At 41.2% G+C, this 12025-nt stretch overlaps 1 protein-coding gene across 12 annotated transcripts in view; it reads right to left on the bottom strand.

Annotated features, from left to right (window-relative positions):
• Positions 1 to 6131, bottom strand: part of si:ch211-278a6.1 (SRC kinase signaling inhibitor 1) — a 104532-nt gene extending 98401 nt beyond the window's left edge. For 4 of the 12 annotated variants that reach the window (XM_044180189.1, XM_044180188.1, XM_044180182.1 and 1 more), the window contains exon 1: positions 4130 to 4312. In XM_044180189.1, the coding sequence (XP_044036124.1) occupies positions 4130 to 4205 (76 nt within the window). In that variant the 5' untranslated portion in view covers positions 4206 to 4312. The other 8 variants (XM_044180186.1, XM_044180183.1, XR_006376090.1 and 5 more) reach the window with 7 other exon arrangements.
• Positions 6132 to 12025: the final 5894 nt, after the last annotated feature.

Here is a 12025-nt window from a genome sequence, read left to right on the forward strand (position 1 = left end):
CTTAGCATAAACACTGGACTCCTGTAAAGCAGTTTTACACTTCTGTGTTTACACAGGACATAATGAGTTTTAGGGGTGCTGGTAGGCAAAGTTTGTTACCTTTGGACAGAGCCAGGATAGCTGTTTCCCTTGTTTTCTAGTCTTAATGCTAAGCTAAGCTAGTCGGCTGCTGGCTGTAGCTTCATATTTACCATACAGACATGAGAGTGGCACTGAACTTTTCCTCAGCGAGAAAGAAAATAAGCGCATTACAGTACACTGTAAGATGTCACCATACTGAAAATACTGACAGGTTGGGTGGGTCGTGGAGGGAGGGAAGAGACTTACCTATTTCATCATTTACCAAAATGAAAATGCTGTCATTATCTATATCTGTTTTTGTATGTCTGTATTTAAACATAAAATTCAATAATTTGCTATTTAACTGGTGCAGTTTCACTTCAAATTTCAGCAGAAAAGGGCAAAAAGTGACCACTAATCACTGCAAACAAGTTGAGTTCTTAAGTAAAACTACTGCCTTTTGCCTACCAAATTTGAATATTTACCTCATTATCTCCTAGATTTTCACAAATTGATGTGCGCTGTAAGAACTGTCACTAAAGCAGAAAACAGATGCTGCCTTCAAATACTGTCTGGAATTATTGCAATTACTGGTAAGGTACATTCTAACTGACTAATAAACTGTCAAATATCCAACAAATGGAAAAGTTTTTGCATCCTTAATAAGCCAAGATGTGTTACTCTCATTATATGACGTAAGTTTGTATGTAATGACATTTTCTCATTACATACAAAGATCTTGGATCTTTTCCTCTTCTTTCTTCTGCTGCAGCACAAAGTAGCTCTGTACCACTCGTTCTTTCAAATAGTCAGCAGAAAGCTACTTTTGATTTAGGGTCCATTTTGTTATGTCTCACTACAGAACACCTTAATACATGACAAGTTGTTTTTATGACTCACATGCTGGAGCTTTCAAGGAGCACATTAAGGCTTAAGACTTTGCCCAACAGATCACTGTGGACAAACTAGAGCTTTGTGAGCAGGAAAAACTAGAGGATAATGAAGTAAATATTGGCCTCCTGGACTCACAGTGCAATTGCTTCAGGATCATATTGTACAAGCTGCTATGGAGTCATTTTACTGTCATTTTCTGGCCTTTTTGGAAATCTAACCAACTAGCTGCAGCCACCTCAGTTGTTTAAGAGAAGACTGACTACAAGTTGTACAATCTAACTTGATTTGTGTACTGACATACAAACTTTACCAGCTGAGAGGAAGTGATTGTATCTGATTGTAATGGACAGCAGTCCATAGTCCTTAGTGACTTAGTGTCCTTACTGAGTACCGATCCAATACCAGTGCTTTCTTTTTCATAAATGTAAAATCTGTAAACCTCACAGCATGGAACTCACGGGGATCATTTTTATGTAAGGTAACATGAGGATAGGGATTGCTGTAGCGCTAAAAAAACACACAAACAGCAGAAACACTGAATTATATAATGACTTTGACAAAGAAATTATATTTAAGGTCACGTCATGGCCAATAATAAAGCATTCACATCTTTTAGCATTACATTTTTAACTCCACGGACTCATTGAATTGGTTGAAGGTAAAATTGTTTACATATGGGCACAGCAAAACTTTATAACCAGGAAACTGAAATGCTGAAAATATAGGAAAACTATAAATCATACATGAATAACAATGGCCAAAAGAAAATTCGCAATTAATTTATATTTATTTATTTATTTATTTATACACACACACACACACACACACACGCACACATATATACACATACATATATATTTGCACACATGGATGTGGGTGCACATATGCGAGCTCAAGCCCTGGTGCATTTACAACTTGCTGTGACAAGGACACTGCATGAAGAAAACCTAACATAAGGTGGTTTGGACAGAGAAGTCTGGCATTTTCCCATCACACAGTCATTATGTGCTCGGCCCCTTTTATGCACGAGAGGTTGTGCCCCAGAATTTGTGGAGTCTGTATATCATGTTAATATTTTGCTTAGCAGATTTACTTTAATATCAGTACAACTCTGGCAACGCTATTCCCAGCAGGGTCAATTACTTCAGAAATGCCCTCGAAACATGCAGCTCCTCTGCCATAAAACATTGCATCATCATCAGCCAATCACAAGGCGGCATTCATGGGGCTTTGTGTGGCACAGACCTAGGGAATAAGCAGGTGCATAAGTACAAAATGAGTCCACAAACATACTCGGAGCCACACGACTGCATGCTGCTGTCAATAAGAGATGCTTAAAAGCTCTGAACTGTGGATTTGATAATAGAGAAACTCTTATTACTTGTGATGTGATCCGTACTCAAATAGACTTCAACAAAGGCAAGGATATAATGTGGTTCAATTGAGGTTGTGTCCTTGCATGTTAGATTAATATCTGACAGGCACTTGATGGCACGACCCTGTACAATCCACCTGTCTATTGCTTTCAGTATTGTCCTCTGAAATGAAAAGATGGTAAACACACCAGCAGAGCTCAGCTGGTTTTAAAATAAAATCTATTATCCTATCAGAGAAGCATTTATCTGCTTCTTTTTCTTAATGTTATCTTTGTGTAGCTTATATTAGTTTGGTATTAAGTACTATGAAGTAAACATGAATTTATCAATGTCAGACCAAAATATAACTGAACTCTCAACAAAGTCAAAGTCTACAAAGGTTTATCCTCCTTCATCCATATTCCTACAGTATATCCATCCGCATGTATTGAGTGTGTGTCATGTTGCCAATATGTCTGTGCCAATGTCAAGACAAAATCCTCTCCATTTTCTGTGGTCAAATTCTAATATATGAGAGAAAATACACCAAGCTAACTTGGCCAAGAGGTCATCACATTACCTCATTCCTTTACCTCATCATCTCTTTCCTTTACATACTCATCACATATCATCTACATTCATGCCATGTTTATGTCTTTGCCATGATTCTCCTTTCATACAGTATAACATCACTTCAACATGCAGTATAACAGCTTTGGCTTTGCCTCACTAGAGAGGATCAGCAGATAGACAGACGTGTGTTGACATAAACCTCAGCTGAACATACTAGGTATAACATGGAGGCACAAAGCTACCAGGATCTGCAGTCTCTGCACAATGGCAACGTTACGATAAGCATTAGCTCTCCGGCAGGCTAATACTGGGCTTAATGTTTGACTCTGCTTAATCTATTTTTTATGGTTTAGCCTAGCAGTGTGAACTGGTACAACTCTAATGGGCTTATAAAGATGCTTCTATTTGAGGTGATAGGCAGTAGTGAAACTATGACTACCAAGTCTAAATGGTATACTTCTTCACTGGCCAACTTAACAAAGCTAAGCCTGATCTAGCAAATTGCTGGCTCACTGGTGGCCTGAATGCACAGCCCAAACATTAACATGGTTTGTGGCAGTAGTCTTTGGTTGCATTAAGTTAAATTAGTACCTTGAATTGCCAGCAACAGAAATGGCAGTCATGACTACTTCAGGTCCATATAGCTAGACATATTTTGTTCCGACACAATAAAACCTGTTGTGCTTCTATAGAAAACAAACTAATTGTTTTAACATTCAGCCGACTCCCGACACCCATGGCTCAGTATTCAGCCTAATCCATGTCAGTCCCTCTGAGATAGACAGACAGAACTCCAAGGACAAGCTTTACAGTAATAAAGCAAAAAATCCAATAGACACACAGACCTCTGGCAGGTGCAAAATGTCTCATGACACTGCAGTTTGTGTCTACCTTCACCTTAGCCTTAAACTGATTTCCTCTGCGTTTAAAGAGGCCGATAAGAGCATCTGACAAGAGAATTCAAATATCAACTTGGAGAAATGAGAAATGAAACCTTCCAAAGGTCATCCAACAAAAATGCAAAAAAGAAACCAGCCAAAACTGACCAGACAAGTTGAGGGCATCAATATGCTACACCAAACACATCTGAGAAGAAGCTCACAAGCAAACAGGTTTAAAGACCTGTTTACTATTCCACTGCTGAGCCGTTGCAATCACCCAAGTAATGACCTCATTTAGACACTCAACGCTGTTTAAGAAAATCATGTTGCTGCTAGCCCCCGCAAGACCTCAGTTTCGCAACTTACCTGTCCATCTACGTGCCATCCCCTTTTTTGTCTTTTGTTCTTTCAAACTTCCTTTCATTCTTTCCCCGTCTTTCATATCTTATATCTTTTGTGTTGCTCCCCTTCTCCCCACTAGCTACCAGACTGTCCCTGGGGGAGAGGCAAGCAAGGGATGAAGAGGAGGGGAGGAAGAAAGGAGGGAGAAATAGGTGAGGGAGAATGAAGAGTTAGAGAGGGAAATGAAGGTGGAAGAATTCCCCAAGCTGTGCTGTACTGCCCTTTTCTCTGAAAAGTGAGCGTTTGCCACTTTCCCCTCTTCTCCTCTCTTTATTTCTTGGCATCTTGATAGTGAACACTTTTCCTCTGTTTCCTGTCAGAGAAGCCTTTCAATCCCAGGAGAGTTTCAACATGCCTACAGTATATTTTCCCCAATTCTTTCTTACTTTAACCCCCATGCCCCTTGCACTCTTTTCATATGGTTTGTCTCTATATTTACACTCCCTCTTCCTGAAACACTGGTGTCACACATGGACACAAATGCAAATATACAGTATACTGCATACAGAAATATAGTATATACACAGACATCTAGAGGCAAATATGCCTGCCTCTCACCAGGAATCAGAGACCTTCAGTTAATTTTCAAGCACAGCATTTTCAGGCTGCAAAGCTTGCAACTGGCATTTTACCAAGGGGATTGTAAAAGAGAGTCAAATAGAGAGATTAAAATAAAGATTGAAAGAAAAAAGAGAGAGATAGAGGTACAAAGGGAATAGAGAGAGCATCACATGTAGGAATTGACCCACCCGATCAGCGATTTACAATACCATCCCCCATTCACTCAAGGCAAAGCTGCCTAGCCCCCTCATTAAGATATCATTACATCCACTAATTATTTTATTTGTTGTATTAATATTTGTTTTTCCTCCATCTCATTGTCTTTCACACACACCCCTTGGAGCGCTTCACTTCCCAGAGGTCGTCTATGTTGTTGACAGCGGCAGTTGCAACCACCACTCCAACACACACACACACACACACTTTCACACTCAACTACACACTTGACAAAAATCTCTCTCACTAGTCACCTCCTTCTCTCTTACACACACACACACCAGCACCACCTGCTTCACTGATTGTACTTCTGCTCTACTCTAGCCCCCTCCCATTTCTTGCTGTTCCCACAAATCGTGCCTCCACCCAGTGTTTCCAGCACCTCATCCTTGTATTCAACATCCCTGCAAGCCTCTCCCCAGGCGCCTCACTCCTAACCTACTACCCATTAACTGATGCTACCTTACAACATCACTCTCCTTAAGCAATGCCGCGCTCCACAAGCCCTCAGCCCAACCCCCCTCAGTGTGACAGGAGGACAGCCAGCTGGTTGTATAGCACAACACGCAGAATCAAAAAGATACCTGCTACACAAGTATGCATGGAGATAGGGTTGACATGCCTTGGGATGGTGCATTGCCCATGCTGCGACACGGACCGCTGCAGCTGAAAGTGATCGCGTTTCCTGTTCCCCCTCCTCTTTTTTCCTCTCTCCTCCTCCCTCCTGCTGTCGCTTGCTTTCTGTTCTTCACAAAGCGCTGGGTCTCTCCTTCCTTGTGCCGGTCCCCGCGCTCCTATTCGCTCCTCTCCTTCTACCGTCCTCCTTCCCTTTGTCTCGCTCTGGCTTTCTCTTCCCTCCGCTGGAACCTCCTTCGCGAGATGGCTGTGGTCCAGCAGCGGCGCTCCTGACAGCACTGTGCGTGTGTGACTGCGAGCACGTGTGTGTGTGTGTGTATGTGTTTGTGTGTGTGAGGGAGAGGTTGCGTGGGAGAGCCTGTGTGTGTGTGTGAGAGAGAGAGAGGGGCGTACTCTTCAGCAGTATGAGCCTTGGGAGACTGTGCATGCCGGTCCAGGGATACTCAGCACACAGCCAAGAATGAAGCACAAATTTTGCCCATGATAAATTCACACTCCCTTACCCACTCTCTCTCGCTTGCTCGCTCCATGCCTTATTTCCTCCCCATTACACATTATACTCTCTCTCTCTTAAAGACACAGGCGGCACGCTGCATTGCTATACGCCAAGGGCGCATCTCATGATATGGTAATAAAGGGGAGTCCAGGGACATGGTCCTGTGTGGGGCTCAGCAGCTGAGCTAGCAGGGGGGCGGGTGGAAAAATGCTTGAAGCATCTACTGTACTAGGAATGGGGGAGGATGGGGGAGGGTGGTGTTGGTGATGTGACGAAGAGAGAGAGTAAGTGGAATGGAGGGAAAAGAGTGAACACTTGAAATATCCTCTAGTGACAACAGCAGCTAATGGTAAAGCTGTGTTGGGCCCGAGGCGAGGTTGTACAGGATTGGCATGGCAACCAGAGCGCATCACTGTGGCCGGTGGCTCACCCCTGCTGTATGTTTATTTGCAAGCATAAATTATTGCTCTTTTGAATCCTGGCGACTATCACCTACAATCACAGTCCAGAAGTAGGGCAGAGGCCAGCATTATGTCCGCTATTCAAGAATGCCCTTAAAACACAATGGGAGAAAATCCATACTGAAATCAATCATGTACAATACTGTTTCTGATAGAGGACAAAAAGGATAAAAAATGAGCTACAAGTAGCTAAGGCAAGCAAATGGATGGAGTGAAATAATGGACACATAGTGAAGACCGTGGAAACTGTCAGGTGTTGTGGATGAGAGAGATTCAGAGTATTGTTGTCAAACAGAGAGAGGCTTCAGTAGCTAATGGGTGCTGATGAATTAAGAAAGTAAGACGAGGAGAGAGAGGAAGAGAAAGTAAAATGCCAGGAGATGGAGAGATAAAAGAGGATGGAGGGCCATGATGAAAGTGATGAATAATGCATGGTCAAACTGCACACTGGCCTGTCTGTCATGTCCAGCTGGCTCACAGGCTCAGGGAGAGGATACATCAGCTTGTCAGCTGGTGCCTGTCCACCTGAGCTAAAAACATGCCGACAAACAATAACATGGATGGCCAATCATAAATAAAATAAATGCCGAGGGAAATAAAAGGTCATTCTGATTTGCTGTTTACTGTCAATAAGAACACAAATGTGTCAATGTCTGTTCACAGACATAATATATTAGAGTCTAGTATCAGAGTATTGTTAATATATATATGTAGAGGTAGAGGAACAAGGGCACGCTAATGTACAATGTGCTTAACTACATTGTGAAAGACCTAAATTAAAGCCTTGCTGTTCTAGGTGCTGCTACTGGTGCTGGTTGTGAAAATGATGTTGCCCAGTAGGGGTTGGATACTATTTATAGCAAATGATCCAATATTGAGATTGGAACATTTCTGAAATCAAATTAGTGTTAAAGTGGCAACAAGTAAGATTTTACTTCCCCACAAAATGACATGTCTGCAGGCAACTGATAGGTTCAGTACGTAGGTGATCAGTACCTTAATTACATCACTGGTGTTATCCCATTTTAGCAGTTTATACTCTCAATGGCACCAAAACTCTGATCTTTAAAATTTCCCAACACAATTGGTGCAGGATTGGAGGCTACGTAAAAAGCAGCAACTTTACAGGTGTTTGATTACATATTGCATTTATATCTGCACTCAAATATCTGTTCAGGAACCCAATATCTCATTATCTATTCGTATTATTTTATAGCAGCACTCCTGCACACTTGCAAGAATATGGCACTCACTTTTTTTTACCTTTGTGAAAGACAAGTGTATATGTATGTTGTGCCACCAAACACAAGCACTGTCTAAAAGAGGAAATCTGGAGTGGCACCACAACACCAACCACGAGAAATTCAAAGACACCTACCCCCCAAAGAGTGCAATCCGTGCAAGGAAAGTTGACGAGCTGAAATCGAGGTTGAAGGCCCAGCAATCGCTTTTCACAAAACCCGCTGCTCAAAATACTGAAGCTTCATTTTGTCACCTTTTGGCTAAACATAAGAAGCCTTTTACAGATGGCGATTTATTCAAGGAGGCAATGGCCATTACTGCAGACTGTTTTCAGCGACTTCAAAAACAAAGACGACATCAAAACCGCACTCCGTGGTGTACCGCTTGGCCCTGCAACAGTAACAAGGAGGGTCAAGTCACTGTCAGAGGATATAGATTGACAAGTTTTAAAAGGACTTGTCACTTTGTGATAATTTTTCACTACAGTTTGATGAATCCCTGATGTAATAAACACAGCTCAGCTTGTTGTATTTGTCAGAATGGCTTTCCAGGATTCTACAACAAAGGAGGACTTCCTCACTCTTTTGCACCTAAAGGAGAGAACAAGCGGTGAGGATATTTACAATGAGTTTTAAAAATATGTCCGTGAAACTGACATCCCCATTCATAAACTGGTAGCAATTACTACTGATGGGGGGTACTTACTGCCTGAGATAAAGACTTTTTTTTATCGACAAAGAACGAGCCACGAGGAACTGTTAGATGCTACTGGACCTGGGGTTTCTGACAGATGAATAACGAGCTCCAGGGAAAAGACTGACACCTGCCCCACATGGTTCAAATCATCTGACACACACCTCACAGATTGTCTCAGATTGGCTGTCTGTAGCTATGAGCCAAACTACAAAGCACTGATAGACAGTATTCAGTCACAGTCATCACACTGACTTGAGTAACGTGACTGCAACAGTTTTGCCTTCTGATGGCATTGTGAAAAGTGATGCTGCATAAGATGGGACATACAGATGGGTGACAAATTAAAGGAAAAACCAACATGAAGTTCAGAACAGCTTCAGTGCTTCATGCCAAGTCTGTGGAACTCTACTGAAAGGGATGAACACCATTCCTCCACAAGATATTCCCTCATTTATATATACCACCTTTATTTAATTAAATAATATCATTGAGATCAAGCTCTCTTTTGCAAGAGAGACCTGAGTACAGCAGATAGAAGGAGAAACAAACATAAAGACATCAGAGACAGTCACACACACATCACTAAATAGATTAGAAGATGACATTTTACATTTTATATCATTTGGTCTTTTGGAGATGGTGGTGGAGAGCATTATCTTATACGTTGGTCCAAACTCTTCCATACGGGGGAAACTGGGTTGAGATCTGGTGACTGTAAAGGCCGTAGCATTATATTCACATCAGTTTCATACTCGCCAAACCATCCAGTGAGCCCTGGTGCCATCTGCTTTATTCTATTGGATACTGATCCTTTAAAATATGCCTGTTTAGGCCCCAATACCGATACTTGGGATTGGTAAGGTTAATGAAAAAAACACAACAATATAAATGTAATTTATCTATAATGTGCTATTATTAATAACATAAGCAGGCTGCTGACAAGAACATCTATTTTATCCCTGGCTTGTATTATTTACATCCTGCTGTGGCTTTTTCATTGGTCCATTTCATGTTATATACAGTATGTTGACATGGAATACCTCACACCAGGCATGTGTACTTGGCAGGTAATATATATGCCATTTTAAATTTGATTACTCCCCATATATCACTGCTGTGTGCCTATATTTCATGTTGTAAAGCTGCATACCATCCCTACCATACAACTAGTAAATGAACAAACATAAAGCTGCTGCAGTAGGTCTAATCAATTATCAGCCCAGGGACGTTTTAGTTGTCATATTGATAGAATTTCTTCCCGACTGCAGCTGCCCCCCGCCACAATACGTTACATTAACGCCCACCTTTTGGATTATTATCTCTATACTTTGCACATATTCTTTATACTTCACACTGAACTTTTGCACATTCCTTGGTCAATATTTTGCACATTCCTGCTCAAACGGTACAGCTCTCTCATTTTAAAAACTTTACTTTTGCAGTACTTACTTTTATTTTTTATTTTCTCTTACTATGTTTATTGTTATGCATCAAATACCAAGGCAAATACCTTTTATGTGAAAACCTATTTGGCAATAAACCTGATTCTGATTGCTATGACCTGCATCATTTGTGAAACAGCTTACCATATTACTTTGATACATTGTTTAAGAAAACAATATTGGAGATTATCTAGTGATGATGACATGTTTTCAATATTTTACAGAACAGGAAGACAGTGTTGCAGAGGTGCAACTTGCTGAGTAAGTAGCTCTATGGAGTTGAGATGAAGGAAAGGAACCCAGCTTGTCCTAGTTGTCCTCCTTACTTCTCTTCATCTCAACTGTGCGAGCTCATCCACCCAGAAACCCTTCAGCACATTCTGTGGCACAATAGATCTGCCCTCGCTTCAGTGGAAACTGGCCATCTGAGGTTATTAGAGGGGGGCTGGGGAGGAATGTCAATGACAGTGTGACTTGGATGCAGGAAGACAAGACAACCTTGACAGGCAGGGAGGCAGAGGTGTTCTTACTGTATATGAACAGAAACAGAAAAGGTAACTGTCATAACATATCAATCATCTTTCAACCTTCCCTTCACAACATCAAGAAACACTGCATATGCACGCCGCACATGCACTAATGCACACAGTTGCTTAGGTCTCATTGTAACCTTCAGAGCACCATCTAATGGCACTGTACATTCAGAGCTAGAAGTGCAGGATGTAGGATCCTCTGGGTACAAGGAGAACAGGTAAGAGGTAATGTATTGGCCTAAATGTCCACAAGGATGGACCTCACTCCTCTTCATGTCCGCTAAACCTGAAATACACAGTGAATCAAGACTGTTTCAATTATATGACAAACATTTATCATCTAACCATTTTAAACTTTGCAGAAATATAGCAGTGTTACTGCTGCTAAAGCAATTATGCCCCTTTGTCCATTGGAAACAATTGAGAAAACTATTTATTGGAGTCAATGAGCCATATTCAGTCAGCTAACTCACACAGCCCGATAATAAACGTCTGCTAAAAACTGCATTAGATACAGAACCTGACACCAGCTGTTATGTGTAATCTACTATGTGTGGGTCAAACGCCGACTCTTGTGTGTGTGTTTATTACTGTAATAAATATAACTGACTGGCTGCATCACCGCCTGGTATGGCAGTTGCACCGCCCTCAACCGTAAGGCCCAATAGAGGGTGGTGAAAACTGCTCATCACCAGAACGGAGCTGCCATCCATGGAGGACCTTTACACCCAGTGTTGTAGGAAGAAGGCCAACAGGATCATCAAAGACCCCAAACAAAAACTGTTCTGCCTCCTGCCGTCCGGCAGACAGTACCACAGCATCCGGAGCCGCACCACCCAAACCTGAAACTACCAGGCTCAGTGACAGCTTCATCCCTCAGGCCATAAGACTGTTGAACTCTTGTGCTCTCAAGCTCATTACTGACACTTGAGCCAAACTAAAAACTCAAAGTACACATCAAATAAATCTTTCCCAAAGATGGTTTCTGTCATTTTGGGTAGTTCTTATCACACTGATGTATGTTCAAGTGTTAATTTTTATGATAAGTTTGGTTCTAGTTAGTTATTTGATGCTATAAAGAGGCAATTTTGGAGACGTGTCGTCCATCTTTATATACAGTCTATGTGTGTAACCATCACAGTATATATATTTGAGTGCACTGCCTGTCTAAAATCCTGTTCTCATCTGTCCATAACCTGTCTACCAATGTTGATATATAACTAGGTAAGTTTACTCAAGTGTTGTACTCAAGCACAAATTTGAGCCACATGAAAACTAGTCAGATCTGGGATGACGTCCACACACATTAAGTGTGCAATGAGCTTTTAGTTAACAGAATAAAAGAAAACATTGGGGTGCTGGTATTGTTCAGATTGACTGCCTTTTTTTAAATATCTATCAATTATTATATTGGTGGATTGTATCCAAACAAAATACAAGTTTGCATTACTGGATGTTGTATTTTAAAATGAATAAAAACATAAATGACAAAACTGAGGTTCTTGTAGTTTACTTAAGTATTTCCATTTTTTGCTAACTGCAAGCTTTTATTCCCCTACATTTTGGACTTATTATTC

The sequence above is a fragment of the Siniperca chuatsi genome, linkage group LG21 (genome assembly GCF_020085105.1).
Source record: "Siniperca chuatsi isolate FFG_IHB_CAS linkage group LG21, ASM2008510v1, whole genome shotgun sequence".
In the NCBI taxonomy this organism is placed as follows: Eukaryota; Metazoa; Chordata; class Actinopteri; order Centrarchiformes; family Sinipercidae; genus Siniperca; species Siniperca chuatsi.